The 16,454-nt window shown below is 43.3% G+C and overlaps 1 protein-coding gene across 2 annotated transcripts in view; it reads left to right on the forward strand.

Annotated features, from left to right (window-relative positions):
- NPHP4 (nephrocystin 4) overlaps nt 1-16,454 on the forward strand; it is a 128,541-nt gene that overhangs the window by 45,012 nt on the left and 67,075 nt on the right. For both annotated transcript variants that reach the window (XM_046662412.1, XM_046662413.1), the window contains exon 11: nt 8,745-8,927. In XM_046662412.1, coding sequence (XP_046518368.1) covers nt 8,745-8,927 — 183 coding nt within the window. The remainder of the gene's footprint in view (nt 1-8,744; nt 8,928-16,454) is intronic.

Consider the following 16,454-nt stretch of genomic DNA (forward strand, 5'->3'; position numbering starts at 1 on the left):
CTTTGAGACCGTACTTTCAATTCTTCTGGGTGTATACCCAGAAGGAGAATTACTGGATCATATGGTAGTTCTATTTTTAATTTTTTAAGGAACCACCGTACTGTTTTCCACAGTGGCCGTACCATTTCACTTTCCCCCCAACAGTGCCCAGGCTTCTAATTTCTCCACATCCTCGCCAACATTGTTTTCTGTTTTTTTTTGATTGTAGCCATCCTAGTGGGTGTGCGGTGGTGTCTCATTGTAGTTTTGCCTTTCCCTAATGATTGGTGATGTTGAGTATCTTTTCATGTGCTTCTTGGCCATTCCAGTCTTCTTTGGAGAAATGCCTATTCAAGTCCTTTGTGTGTTTTTGAATCAAGTTTTTTGTTTTTTGTTGTCAAGTTTTAGGAGTTCTCTATATATTTTAAATATTAATCTTTTATCAGATATATGATTTGCAAATATTTTCTCCCATTTTGTGAGTTGCCATTTTATTCTGTTGGTAGTATCTTTTGATGCATAGAACTTAAAAATTTTCATGAAGTACAGTTTCTTCTTTTGTTACCTGTCCCTTTGGTGTCATATCCAAGAACTCATCACCAAATCCAGTGTCATGAAGCTTTTGTCCTATGTTTTCTTCTAAGAGTTTTATTGTTTTAGCCTTACATTTAGGTCCTTGATCCATTTTGAGTTAATTTTTGTATATGGTGATAGGTAAGGGTCCAACTTCATTCTTTTGCATGTGGATATCCAGTTTTCCCAGCACCGTTTGTTGAAAAGACTGTCATTTCCCCATTGAATTGTCTTGGCACTCTTGATAAACATCATTTGACTATATATGCAAGGATTTATTTCTGGGCTTTCTATTTTATTCCTTTGGTCTATTTTTCTGTCTTTATGACAATACCATGTTGGTTTTTATTTTTTGGGGGAGGAAGATTGGCCCTGAGCTAACATCTGTTGCCAATTTTTCTCTTTTTGCTTGAGGAAGATTGTCACTGAGCTAACATCCATGCCAATCTTCCTCTATGTTGTATGTGGGATGCCGCCATAGCATGGTTGATGAGCAGTATGTAGGTCCACTCCTGGGCCCTGAAACTGTGACTCCAGAGCTGCTGAAGCAGAGTGCGTGAACTTAACCACTACGCCACTGGGCTGGCCCCAATACCATGCTGTTTTGATTACTGTAGCTTTGTATTAAGTTTTGAAATCAGGAAGCATGAGTCCTCCAGTTTTTTTCTTTTTCAAGATTGTTTTGACTATTCGGGGTCTGTTGAGATTCCATATGAATTTTAGGATGGGTTTTTCTATTTCTGGAAAAAAAGTTGTTGGGATTTTGATAGGAATTGCATTGGATCTGTAGATCGCTTTGGGTAATATTGACATTTTAATAATCTTAAGTCTTCCAATCCATGAACATGGGATGTATTTCCATTTATTTGTGTCTTCGTTAGTTTCTTTCAGCAATGTCTGTAGTTTTTATTGTATAGGTCTTTCACTTCCTTGGTTAAGTTAATTCTTCCAATATTATGTTGAACAGAAGTGGTGAAAGCATGCGTCCGTCCTTCTTCCTTATCTGAGAGGAAAAGCTTTCAGTCTTTCATTGAGTTTAATATTTGCTGTGGGTTTTTCAAATATGGCTTTTATTATGTTGAAGTAGTTTCCTTCTCTTCCTAGTTCATTGAGTGTTTTTTGTTATGAAAGGGTGTTGGATTTTGTCAGTGCTTTTTCTGCATCAGTTGAGGTGATTGTGGTTTTCCTTCATGCTGTTGATGTGGTGTATCACATTGATTTGTATGTTGAACCATCCTCACATTCCGTGAGTAACTTCCTCTTGATCGTGGTGTATAATCCTTTTAATACATTGCTGAATTCTGTTTCCTAGTGCAGTCGTATGTCACTTTATGATAGGCATACAGTCTGAGAAATGCGCTGTTAGGTGATTTCATTGTTGTGCGAACATCCTAGAGTGTCCTTACACAAACCCAGATGGTATAGCCTACTGTACACCTAGGCTGTATGGTGCTGATCTTATGGGGCCGCTGTTGTATATGTGGTCCATCGTTGACTACAGTGTTGTTATGCAGCACGTAACTGTATTTTGTTGAGGATTTTTCCATCAATGTTCATAAGGGATACTGATCTGTAGTTTTCCTTTCTCATAGTGTCTTCTTCTGGCTTTGGTATCAGGGTTATGCTAGCCTCATAGAACGAATTAGCAAGTGTTGCCTCCTCTTCATTTTTTGGGAAAAGTTTGAGAAGGATTGGTGTTAGTTCTTCTTTAAATGTTTGGTAGAATTTACCAGTGAAGCCATCAGTTCCAAGTGTTTTTCTTTTTGTTGGGAGATTTTTGGTTACTGATGCAGTCTCCTTACCAGTCATAGATCTGATCAGATTTTCTATTTCTTTGTGATTTAGTGTTGGTAGGTTTTGTGTTTCTGGGAGTTTGTCCTTTTCATCTAGGTTGTCCGCTTTGTTGATACACAGCTGTTCATGGTATGCTCTTAGAATCCTTTTTATTTCTGTGGAATTGGTAGTAATGTCCTCACTTTCATTTTTTTTAGTAATTTGAGTTTTCTCACTTATTTTCTTAGTCTCTCTAGCTAAAGGTTTATCAATTTTGTTGATCTTTTTGAAGAACCAACTTTTAGTTTCATTGATTTTTCTTTATTCTTTTTCTGTTCTCTGTCTTGTTTATCTCTGCTTTTAATCTTTATTATTTGCTAGCTTTGGGTTTAGTTTGTCCTTTTTCTAGTTTCTGAAGTGGTAACATTAGGTTGTTGATTTGAGATCTTTCTTGTTTTTTAATGTAAGCATTTATAACTATAAATTTCCCCCTTAGGACCACTTTTGCTGTGTCCTATAAGTTTAAAAATCACCACCCTAATTATTTTGGTGCTCAGATTGTCCCAGATTTGGCCAGAGTTCCTTCAGGCTGTGTCCTGTGACAGCCTCCATCATGTTTTGCTTTTTGAGCATTTTTCTTACTCTCTGGCGTAACAAGATGCTCCAGGCTCATCTTGCATCTTCCCTGCTCCAGCTCTGGAATCAGCTGTTCCTGTGAGGAGCCATGGTTTTCCACCCCTGCCGTTTTCAAAATAAACTTTTTATTTTAGATTTACAGAAAAACTGAAGATAGTACAGAGAGATCCTATATACCCAACCCAGTTTTCCCTATTATTAACATCGGTAGTATGGTGCATTTGTCATGACTGATGAACCAGTATTGATAGATTATCACTAACTGAAGTCCAGACTTTATTTGAATTTCCTTACCTAATGTCCGTCTCTGTTCCAGGACCCCATCCAGGATGTCACATTATATTTAGTCCCCATGTCTCCTAAGGCTTCTCTGGACTGTGACAGTTTCTCAGACTTTCCTTGTTTTTGATGAGCCCTGGTGCTTTTTAAAGGGGAATGTGTTAGAGTCTGGATCTGGGCACTAGGTGTGTCTTGTTTCTGAGGCCTCTCAGTGGACAGAGCTGGCAAATTTCCATATGGAAACACACATGCACGTGCATGCACACACATAGGTACACATACATGCACATACTTAAATACAAACACACACGCACGTGAGCACACATCCATGTACACATCCACGGCTCAGGAATTGAGTCCTTGCTGATCCTTCAGTCCCAGTCAGCCCACAGGGCTCTCCACGCCCGCCCTCCACAGAGACCCTTGGCTGCATGCCAGCACCATCAGCACAGCTGCTCATGTGCTCAGTCCTAGGAAGCATCTAAAATAATGTTAGAATTGCTTCGTTCACGCGGCTACAAAAACCAAACCTACTGGAAAGGGTCCAGGGTCCGTTAGCAGCCAGGACCGAGGGCAGCCGTCAGGCAGCGTTTCCTGTCTCCAGGCTCTGCCCCTCAGCGTGGTCGCCTCACTCGTTTGAGCTACGCTGGCGCCTCTTGTTGCTGTCGGCTTTCGGTTTTGTGCTTATTTCTCTTCCCCATCCTTATTGATTTAAATTTATTTGTTTAATATATAGAACACTAATATGCTTTTAAAAGTCAAAATTCTACCAAAAGGTGATCTGAGAAAAGCGTCCCACACTGTGTCCCTTCCACAGACCCAGCCCTTGGGGGGAGCCAGCACTCTTGCTCCTGGTCCATCCTCCCTGCGTTGCTTTTTGTGAATTTTAACAGGTGTGTGTGTTTTCTTAATTCCCTTTAATACACAGGGGGTATCGACTATGTGTGTGCATTTTTGCATTTTGCTTTTTCTCGTGTTACCAGTACACGCTGGTGGTCGTATCTGGAAGTCTCCGGAGCGCTTCCTCACCCCTTTCTCCAGCCAGGGGCACTCTGTCATGTCCCACAGTTTACTCACCCGATTTCCTGTGGTTGGATATTTAGGTGGTTCTCACTATCTCCCAGCTGTAAATGATGCTGAGATGAATGATCTTGGGTGTGTGCACCTCTGTAGGAGTTCAGAGGAAGTTCCTGGTCTGTGCCACCTGGTTGGGCCTTGGCCCACCCGCCGCATGTGCTTGCAGCCTCTCATGGTCAGCAGTCAAGCCGAGGTTAGGGTCACACATGCCTGCACCATCTGAATGTGGGACATGCCTGTGTCCAGCCAGGGCCCCGGGCTGCCTCCTCCTTGTGCCCCCTGCTCCCTCCTTCATCTGTAATATAGTTCCTCAGTCTCTCTCCCTCTCTCTTTCTTGAGCCTCTTCCTTCCTCTGTGATTTGAGTCATACTGGGGACATTTGGAGTCGTTTCAAGACAACAGGTTGTCTTTTTTTCCCTTTGCGTTCAGCTGAGTGCCCCAGTGTGCTTGCCCCATCGAGGGTCTGTGCCTGGGGCCCAGCTCTGTCTCTGCTGGCGGCTTCAGGGGCAGAGGACCTCCCTGTAGGGGCCACTCTACCCCTGGGCCTTGGGGCTCACTACCCAGAGTCGGTGTGGAGGGGGCTCTGGCGGCTGGCATGGGGCTCCGGGCGGGAGGAGAAGATCTCACTGAAAATTCAAAGAAAATCAGCCTCATGAAATAACATGAAGTTTTTACCTGCTTCTAATTCTAAGTGACTTTTGAGTTGGTCTGAGGACAGAAGTCGAGGTGACTCCAGAACAAATTGCCACAAACTACGTGTCTTAAAATGACAGACATTTATTCTCTCGTAGTTCTGGAGGCCACAGATCCAAAATCAGTTCTGCGGGGCCAAAACTGAGGTGTGGGCAGGGCTGCGCTCCCTCCGGGGGGCTCTAGGGGAGGGTCCTTCCTGTCTCTTCTGGCATTTCCTGGCTGCCGGCGTTCCTTGGCTGTTGCCTGCGTTGCTCTAACCTCTGCCTCCATCATCACATGGCCCTCCCTCTGCGTGTCTCCCTGTGTCTCAAATCTCTCTCTGTCCTGCTGTTTTTTTCTTTTTGCTGAGGAAGATTTGCCCCGAGCTGACATCTGTTGCCAGTCTTCCTCTATTTTGTATGTGAGCTGTGCCACAGCTTGGCCACCGACGAGTGGTGTCGGTCTGCGCCTAGGAACCAAAGTGGTTCCTGCACCTGGGCTGCTGAAAGAGAGTGTGCTGAACTGAACCACTAGGCCACCGGGCTGGCCGCTGTTCTGCTCTTGTAAGGATACTTGTCCTTGGATTTCAGGCCCAGCTGGATAATCTAGATCTCCTCATTTCATGATACTTAATAACATCTGCATGGCACCTTTTCTAAATGAGATCACAGTCACAGAGTCCAGGGGTTCGGGTGTGGGCATGTCCTTTTGGGGCCACCATCCCGCCCACCACAGGGACGTGGATTGTGCATCCCCCTGGGTCACATGTCATCTGTTTGCGCTTTGCCTGATGAATGACAGTGTGGCGCTTCTGTTCCACGACAAACCTCACTCGTAGTCCAGGTGTATTCCTTTGGCTTTTTGTATATTACTTACTATTATAATTGAAAGTCTAAATGGGATCAGTTCAGTGTATTTTGTTTTTTTTTCTTTTCAGTTTGCCTCAACTCAAAGCCGGTTTGGCAGGAAAGGACGTTATAAAGTAACAGATCTGCTCTCAGCGCTAGTTCACTGGTAGGAGGAGCTCCGGCTGGGTGACTGTTGCATAGTTGCCGTTGCTCTGTGCGCATGCTCCCTGCACCTGACCTTCCCCTTAGAGTCGGGTCGGGGGGTTAGGGAGGTTATCACCTGCAGGTGTCACCCTGGCTGGTTGGGAGAGAGTGCACGCTAATAAATGGCAATTGGATTGCCACCAGGCGCTAATAGTCCCACTGAAGTCTTTGCGCAGGAGTGATCAATAAGCCACTAACCGTCTCTTGTTAGAGCTGTTAGAAACAAAAGTGAGGGAAAACAGGTATTTGTGTGACTGACAGGTACTTCACAGGGGAGATAGCTGTATTGATTGAGAATGAAAAAACCAAAAGGAACTGTGAAAGTGGAAAATTAGGTATCGGAATCACCTAATTTAAAAAATTAAACCAGCAGGACTTGCACAAACAGTATGAAAACTTGGATACATATTTTGGTCCTGTAATAAACTTCTGGGTTTTCTAGACGATGACTATTTACATAAGTATTCTAGATATTGTTGAATCCTTATAGTGTTTTTAGTGGCCAGTTTTCCTAATACATTTATAATAATTTTATTTCTAAAAAGTGATGGATTTTAATCGTCTTTTTGTTGATATACTGTAGTTGCTCAGCAGCATTTTACACCGTCACCCAGCGAGCCGGGTGGGAAAAGGCAGACGTCGTCTTCGCTTTGACGGATGTGGAAAGTGGCACAGAGTCGCACGCTGAGGCTTCTTTGCTAGTCCTTAGTCCTTCCAAGATGTGGGTTTTTCCTCACTGAGTTGTCAGGGCCCTGAATCCCTGCTCATCCCTGTGACCCGGCAGAATGTGGCAGGAGCCAAACCTGTGATCTAAAATTTGGTTCCAGGAAAGGATCGGACCAGGCCCAGCTGAAGCTGGTTGTTTGAGGTCCAGTTACGATGGGGCCTCGGGGAAGAGAGATTAATTCAAAACCAGACACTGATTCTGGGTGTTTTATATGCCCGCGTGGATATAGAGGTTGTAACAGGAGGGGATATCATCCGGCAGGAAACAGGCTGGGAAGACTGACTTGTATGAAACGCACACACTTTCTTTTCTTGTTGGGCACCGCTCACGCGTATACTCGGCTGTGGTTTAACCCCGTCCACCATCCTGCTGTCTGCGCCGGAGTCCAGCCAGAGTCCTTTTATGTGCATGTGTGGAGACTTGCCTTGGACCCAAGTGCAGTCAAGTCATGGCTGTGACAATGGCACAGCAGCTCACTGGGTCCAGCCAAATAAGCAGGGTCCGCGGGAGCCCCAGCCACACCGCGGGAACCATACCTCCTCAGTGGCTCCTGATGCATCGCGAGTCCACGGTTCCCCTGGCCTCCCCTCTCTTTGGGGAAGGTGCTCTTCACCACCATGGGCAGGGCCAGGGCTTCTGTTCCTCTCAGGAGTGTGAGGCCCCTCCTTGCAGGCTGTCCACCCTCCCTATGGCCAGGGCTGCCTGGGTTAGTGCACTTGGCTGGTGGTCAAGAGAGGTGGAGGGCCCTTGGCTCCCTCAGCTGCCCGGAGACAGTGAGGAGCCACCTGGTTCATTTGTTTTCCTTATCACAGAGATGTGCAGATGGCTCTCTCTTACCCATGAAGAGATCTTAGGACAAGAAGACCCTGCTCACATTCCATGTGACTGCCTACACCTCTTCCCACATTGCCGCAAGGCTGGGGATCTTGGGGCGAGGGGCACGGCTGCTGCCCCTGAGTCTGGCCCATTCCAGTCTGACTCTGGGTAGTGCAGCTGAACTCTGGGGGTAGGAAATGCTCTTCCCAGGTACCCAGTCTGACCTGGTGTCACCAAGTGCCCCCTGGATTCTGTGGCCTGAGAACTGGCCTTCCTGGGGTGCTGCTGTCACGGCAGTAGAGCCTGCCAGTCGGGGCCTCCGTCAGAGCCGGTGTCTCTGAGTTGCCTTCTCAAGGGTCCAGTCCCAGTCCCAGAGCCCAGCTGAGTGGGGTCTTGGTACCCAACCGAGGCCTGGAGTTGGGCTTCATTCTTACTGCTTTTTGAATGAAGGATGGAAGGGTTCCTTTAAAACGCTGCTGCGTCCAGCCCTGAAACCATATTTGTGAAATGACCTTGCAGTGTGGATGCTGATCCTAGGGTGTCCTTAGTGTCCTCATTCCTTTCGTTTGGCCAGTGACAGCGAAGGTGAAAAAGGAGCAGCACGTAAACTCGACCCCAGTGGTTTCACAGTTGCACATAAAGTCACATGGATAAATTACCCCATTACGAGCTGAAACTGCTGCAGAAACTGTGTGCTAATAACCCTAAATTGAATATCTGCCCGTATTCTCTGCTGTTTCACACAGTTTCTTATCACTAACACGAAGGGTGGGTCCTGGTGTTTTCCTGATGGATTCAGGTAGATGTTGTCAGGGTGCTGAGTGTTTACAAACCTGCAGAGAGATCCTTATGGGATCAGGAGCCATGAAGACGGCGTTGGTCTTTAGGAGGGAAGCCGCAAAGGAGACTCGGGGTGGGAGGGGTCTTAGTTAGGAGGGTGGGGTCTCAGGATGGGAGGCTGGCCTCCTGGCACTCTGTGCCACCCATGTGGTGTTGTGTCCTGCTCCTGCCTCCATTCCTGCTTTGGTAAAATGGAACGGGTGATCCCCTGCCTTATACACTGCTCTCTAGTTCAAGTTTACCTGAAAGCACCGTGATGTTCCTGACCCAGGCGGGTGTTCCGATAACTCATGCACCGATGTGCTTTGTTTCCCTTCCAGGCAGCTTCCCTCACCTCTTTGTCCAGCTTGGCATGTATGCACCTGGTTCGCTGGGCTATTTGGAACCCCGTCCTGGAAGCCAGCTCTGGGAGGGTGACGTTACCCCTACAGGGTGGGATCCAGCCCAACCCCTCGCACTGCCTGGTCTATAAGGTACCCCCAGCCAGCATGAGCTCCGAAGAGGTAAATTCTTAGACACTTCGTAAGTATGATTCTTTTCCTGTGAGCTTCTAGCAAGTTCATATATTTTCAAAACCAGAAGTTGACAAATGTTTGCAGATGTTTCATGAGCAGAGTTTTTTCCTGTCATGAATATGCCCTTAAAAATTGTGTCATTGCTGAGTCACAGTTGGCTGTGGCCTCCCTGAGGCCAGTTTTCATCTTGGGTCTCACAGCATCCCCGTTCACTTGTCAGTCTCTTGGGGTGACCTGCTGGGCCTGTGACTCTTATTTGTACACACTTTGCAACAAGATCGACTTCTGTGCTGTACGAGTCTTTTTAAAGAGGACCTTTGAAATGTTTGGTGCATTGGAGGATGGGCCTGTGTGGGACGAGTGCTGTAGTGGGAGCCAGGTGGTCGGTGTCAAGCCCTGGCTCGTCTTTGCGACTTGTCACTCACGCCCACTGGACCTCGGCTCTCTCCAGCTGTGTACAGAGGGTGGGATTACAACAGGATTTCCACTTTTGAAATGAAGCTTTCTCTGCACCCCAGTGTATAAAAGTGGGGCAGGGCGAGTTGAAGTGTGTGTGAGGGTCTCATTCCCTGGCCTCCCCTGGCCCCTTGGTGGGCTTGCAGAATGGGTAATCATGACCCAGGGTGCCCCTGACACCGTGTGACAGTCTTTCCTGACACTAATGTGTCGGGGCGGGGTTTCTGTCTGGTACATCATTTGGTTCTTCTGCTTCCATCCCTGAAAAATGCCCAGCCTGTGTCAGCAGTGCAAATAGGAACCTTTTAGGACTCAATTGTCCCATTTTTCTTAGGTAAGGGGACCATACCTGTCACTTCAGAATGTCACCTGTGTGCTGACTCCAGCGACAAACCTTATTTTCAGTGTTGTTATTTATGATTCAGAGACTGCTTTGGGGACCTGAATAAGGGAACAGCTGATTGTGCAGCTTTCCTTATCATAAGGAATGTCTCTCATTATGGGACCACATTTTGCTGCATTCCCACACGGTCTAGTTTGAGCCCTTATTATCAAATTGCCATTAGAAATGCTGAAGCCTTTGCCATTCTCTCCTCATTCATGATCTCTCTCTGTCTGTCTGTATGAATATAAATAAATATTTATTTTATTTAATGTTACCCTTCTTATGCCACGGCATTTCCTTTACTCTTAAAGTGTGTAAACTATATTGGGGTATATTAAGAACACAAATATATCAAATACCACCATTTTTTCACAAGGAATATCACTTCTAATCAGAGTTTCTCAGCCTCAGCACTGTTGAGGTTTTGGGCCAGATGATTCTTTAATGTGAGGTTGTCCTGGGCGTTGGTGGATCGTCAGCACCTGCCCTGGCCTCTCCCCACGAGATGCCAGTATCATCCTCCCAATTGTGACAGCCGCAAATGTCTGCTGGGGACAACATTGCCCTTAGTTGAGGCCCACTGCTCTGAACAGATGTAATTAACTGAAATCATGAACGGAGACTCACAAACTCGCTTCGCTCCCCTGCCTTCTAGGAGCGCTCCTCTGCTTCTTCCTCTCTTTCTTATCTTATAAGCAGTGCAGCACCTGGTGAGTGAGAGAGCGCGGAGCCCTAGGCCTGCCTCTTCTCTGCCCCTAGGCCAGTTAATTCTGGATCCTATTCATTCATTCAGTGAATTGTTATTGAGCATGTATATATACTATAGGAAAAATATCCTCGATCCCATGGAACTTACAGTTGAGTGGGAATGGCAGATATTAATCAAAGAAAAATATAAATGTTATAAACATCCCATAATTTTTGGCTAAGTAAATTTTGGGGTTTCTTTTATGATTATTTCCATGTTGTTTACTGTGAAGGTAAGTAGTATATTATGATTATGTTTTCTTTCCTAAACAACTCCTGTATTTTTCCCTTGAGCAAATAATTGTATTTTTTTTTAAAAATTTATATCTCCAGAGGCACACTTTCAACTCTTAGCTGTGACTTATGGTATTTACTTTGTTTTCCAGATATTATGCTTCTACTACTATTTCTTGGTTTATAAATTTTAGACATCATATATTGACTTCCAGTAATGATAGATGAGAACTTTAGCTCTTTAATATACTCTTGCACTTCTTAAAAGAAAAAACAGGGGGCCAGCCCCGTGGCCGAGTGGTTAAGTTTGTGCGCTCTGCTTTGGCGGCCCAGGGTTTCGCCAGTTCGGATCCTGGGCGCGGACATGGCACCGCTCATCAAGCCATGCTGAGACGGCGTCCCACATGCCACAACTAGAAGGACCCACAACTAAAAATACACAACTGTGTACCAGGGGTCTTTGGGGAGAAAAAAGAAAAATAGAAACAAAACAAAACAAAAAACGCTCTGTCCTCCCACTGCTTGGCTTTGGATTTAGGTGCTGTTGCCGGAGACGTGCAGCACAGCAGGGCCTGGCCGCAGGATTGTGAAGGGAGCCACAGGGAACTGGAAAGTACCAGAGAGGTTGTGGAGAGGGAGGAGCTGAGAAAGCAACCCCATAAAGTTGTTTAAGAAATGCTGGGTTGACCCCCAAGCTGCACATGCCTGAGTCTGAGCCTAAACAGCATACTTGGAGAACTGAACTGTGGGTAGATCACCACCCAGGCACGGAGTTGCCCGCCGTGTGGATCACTTGTGGAGAGATCCAGACAGCACTGCACAGGCTTTGAGAACGGAACTGGCATTGAAGCCACAACCCACGGAAGGCTGGTTGGAAACTGTGGCCTGAACCCAACTGGGTTGATTCCAGACTAAACGGAAATATCAACATTCTCCATTGAATTTAAATGAGACTCACAGTCTTTGAATGTTCATCAAAATGTTCTTGATACAATCCAAACTTAATTGACATTCAAAGAACCAGGGAAATTTCACCTTACAGGGAAAAGACGTTCAACACACAGCAACACTGAGATGACACAAATTTTGGAATTGTCAAAGACTTTAAAGCAGGCATTATAAAAATGCTCCAGTAAATAAGAGTGAACACTTTTGAAACGAATGGAAAGCTGGAAAGTCTTAGCAAAGAGATAGAAGATTAAAAAGAAGCAAATGGAAATTTTAGGACGGAAAAATAACCAAAGTAAAAATAAACTAGATGGGCTTAATAGCAGAAGGGAGATGACAGAAGAATCAGTGGACTTGAAGATAGATCAATAGAATTTATCCAACCTGAACCACAGAGAGAAAAATGATCGGGAGACAGTGGGTGAAGCCTCAGGGACCTTGGGATAGTACCACAAAGGCTAACACTTGTGTCATCAGAGTCCCAGCAGAGGAGAGAGAGTACAGTGCAGAAAAAATATTTGAAGAAATAATGGCTGAAAACTTCCCAAATTTGTCAAAAGACATAAACCTACAGATTGAAGAAGTTCAGTGAACCCCAGAGACAAATGCAAAGAAATCCATACTCAGACAAATCACAAACTGCTGACAAATAGAGACAAAGACAGAGGCTTGAAAACGGCGATAGAAAAGTGCTGCCTTACTTCTAGGGGAGCAGTGATTTGAGTATTTTCCTCAGCAGAAACCATGGAGGCTGGAAGGAAGTGGAACAACATTTGATAAGCACTAACAGGAAGACCCCAGAACTCAGACTTCTCTCCCCAGCAAAAGTCATGCAGGAATGAAGGTGAAATAAAGACATTCTCAGACGAACTAAAACTAAGAGAATTCATTGGCAGTAGATATGCTCTAAAAGAATTGCTAAAGGAATTCTTCAGACAGAAGAGAAATGATACCAGATGGAGACTTGGTGTATCAGGAATGAAAAAAGAGCAACAGAAATGAAAAATATGATAAAATATTCTCCTCCTCTTGAGTTCTTTAAAATATGTTTGGTGGTTGAAGCAGAAATTAGGACCGTGATAGGATTTTTAAGGTATGTGGACATAATAGGTAAGACAGCAATAAGACAAAGAGAGGGAAGGTAGAGAGGCCTATACGGTGTCCTGGTTTCTCCAGTCCACTTGAAAGAATGAAACTTCAATTCTGAGTAGACTGTGACAAGCTAAATATTTACGTTGTAAATGCAAGCAGAATCACCCAAAATGAGATACAAACAGATAGTAAAAAACCTAGTAGATAGATAAAATGGAATTTATTCAAAAGAAGGCAGAAAGAAAAACAGGAATGAAAAACAGAAGGCACAAATAGTAAAATGATAGTCCTGAGCCCAAACATACCAGTAATTAAATAATGAAGATAGTCTCAGCACGCCAGTTGAAGGATGGAAATTGTCAGGTTGCACAAAAAAATCAAGGTCCAACTGTATGCTGTCTACCAGGAACTCCCTTCATGATGTAATGATGTAGGCAGGTTAAAAGTAACAGGAGGGGAAACATTCCCTGCGAACACCAATCAAAAGAAAACTGGAGTAGCTGTATTCATACCAGACACGTAGATTGGGGAGCAGAGGAAATTTCCCTGAATTAAGAGGGATATTACATATGGTGAAAGAGTCAATTCACCAAGAAGACATACAATCCTAAAAGTATATGCATATAACAGAGTTTTAAAGTGCATAAAGCAGCACTAATAGAGCTGGAAGGAGAAACAGACAAATTCATAGTTCTAGTTGGAGACTTCAACATTCCTCCCAGAGTAAACTATGGAACACGTAGATGGAAAATCACCAAGGTTATGGAAGAACTGAACATCCGCATCAACCACCTGGATGTAAGTGACGTTTGTAGAGCAGTCCACCCAGCAGAGCAGAACGCACGCTCTCCTCAAGTGCACATGGAATGCCCACCAAGATAGACCGCATCCTGCGTCATAACACAAACTTTAATAATTTTAAAAGAATTGAAATTATACAGGGTATATTCTGTGATCACAATGGAGTTAAACTAGAAATCAACAACCAAGATGACATAAAAAGTTAGAAGTACTTGGAAATTAAACAATACATTTCTAAATAATCTGTAAGTCAAAGAGGAAGCCTCAAGAAAAAAATAAAAGATATTTTGAACTGAATATACAACATATCAGGATTTGTAGGATGCAGCTAAAGTGTGCTTACATGGAAATTTATCGCGTTAAGTGCTTATGTTAGAAAAGAAAAAAGGTCTCAAATCAGTAATCTAATCTTCCTTTAGAAACTAGAAAAAAGAAGCGCAAAATAAACCTAAAGCAAGCAGAAGAAAGTCAATAATAAAGATAAGAGGAGAAAACAGTGAAATTTAAAACAAAAACAGTAGAGGAAAAAAATAGAGAAAACCAATGAAACCAAAAACTGATTCTTTGAAAAGATCAATAAAATTGATAAACCTCTAGCAAGACAGAAAAAGGAAAAAGAAAAGACACATTACTACTACTCGAATGAAAGAAGGGTTGTCACTACAGGCCACAAGGTCAAAGGGACAGTAAGAGAATACTATGAATAACTCTGTGTTCATAAATTTGACAGTTTAGATGAGATGAATCAATTCATCCTAAACAACAAACTATCAAAACTCATCCAAGATGAAGTAGATAACCTGAGTAGTTTACTTCTATAATTATTATACAAATTGAATTCATAATTAAAAAACTTTTGAAAAAGAAATATCCAGCCCTATTCACTGTGAATTCTACTAAATATTTAAAGAGGAAATGATACCAATTTTATACAGTCTATTCTAGGAAATAGAAGAGATGGGAACAATTCCTAGTTCTTGTCATGAGGTCTGTATTACTGATACCAAACCAAAAGAAGACAGTATGAGAAAAGTAAACCGTGGACACATATCCCTCAAGAACACAGATGTAAAACAAAATATCAGCAAAATATTAGCAAGTTGAATCCAACAATATGGAAAAAAAATACACCCTGACCAAGTGGGAGTTTATCCTCGGAATACAAGTCTGTTTTCTTTTTGAAAATCAAGAAATGTAATACATTGTAGTAATAGCCTAAAGAAGGAAAACTCTAGGATCATAGCAATTGATGCAGAAAAAGCATTTGACAAAATTCAGCATCCATTTATGATAAAAACTCTGAGCAAACTAGGAACAGAAGAGAACTTCCTCAGTCTGATCAAGGCCGTCTACAAAAACCCTTTAGTTAACATCATACTTAACGGTGAAGGATTGGATGCTTTCCCCCTAAGATCAGGAACAAGTGAAGGATGTCTGCTTACAGCATTCATAATCTCGTTCAGCATTGTACTGGAAGTCCTAGGCAATGCAGTGAGGCAAGAAGACAACATGAAACACGTGCAGATTGGAAACGAAGAATCAAAACTGTCCTTATTTTCAGACAACATGATTGTCTACGTGGAAAATCCCAAGAGATCTACAAAAGAACTCCTAGAATAAATAAGTGAGTTTATTGAGGTTGCAGGAGACAACAGGAGGTCAAGATAGAAATTCCATCGTATTTCTATATACTAGCAATGAAAAGTTGGAAAGTAAAGTTTGAAAAAACAGTATTTATTTACAAAGCCCTCCCCTCAATGAAATAAATCTAACAAAATATGTACAGGATCTGAATACTGAAAACCATGAAACATTCCTTCTGCTGCATGTCATTATTCTCATTGTGGTTACTCTTAGGTGAAATCAAAGAAGACCTAAATAAATGGAGAGACATAACGTCTTTATGGATTGGAAGCCTCAACATATAAAGATATAAGTTCTCCCCTAATTGATCTATAGAAGATGCAATTTCAAGCGAAATCCCAGCAGGATTTTTTTGGTAAATATAGGCAAGCCGATTCTAAAATTTTTATAGAAAGGCAAAAGAATTAGAAGAATCAAAACAATTTTCAAAAGAAAAGTTAGAGGAATCATAATACACAATTTTAAGACTTACAATAAAGCTACGATGATCAATATAAAGTGCTGTGGTGAAGGAACTGACACATAGACGCATTGAACAGAATAGAGTCCAGAGGTAAATCACAGTTGGGCAGTTTCCTAAGACACTTACCCCATGACTCAGCAATCCTGTTCTTAGAGAGATGAAACTTACGTTCACACAGAAGTATGCACAGCAGTGTTTGTAGCAGCTCTGTGTGTAATCGCCCAAGCTGGAAACAGCCCAGATGTTCTTAAATGAGTAAATGGATAAATAAACTGTGGTCTGTCAAACAGTAGAATACTACTCAGCAGTAAAAAGGAGCAAATAATAATAGATAGAATGACTTGGAGGAGTCTCATCAGTATTGTGTTGAGTGAGAGAAGCCAGTCTCAAAAGTTAGATACCATGTGATTCCACTTATGTGACATCGATCAAGACCAGACCATGTGATGGAGCCGCTGGGGGACTGCGGTGGTTAGGCGGGGGCAGGATGGGGTACGAAGGGCAGCACCAGGGAGTGTTTGGCTGACGGAGCTGCTCTGTACGCTGATTGTGGTGGTTACACGTGTTGAAACTCATAGAAATGTATTCCAAACTTTAAGAAGTCAATTTTACGTGTTAATTAAAAACATTCAAAGCCGGAGAAAAGTTTGATTGCTACTTGCATAAGGGTCATTCTGTGATAATGTGGTCTTCTGGGATTTTAGTGTCACAGTCAATTGTTTTCTGCTCAGAAAAATACTTGATT

This window comes from Equus quagga, chromosome 5 (genome assembly GCF_021613505.1).
Source record: "Equus quagga isolate Etosha38 chromosome 5, UCLA_HA_Equagga_1.0, whole genome shotgun sequence".
Lineage (NCBI taxonomy): Eukaryota > Metazoa > Chordata > Mammalia > Perissodactyla > Equidae > Equus > Equus quagga.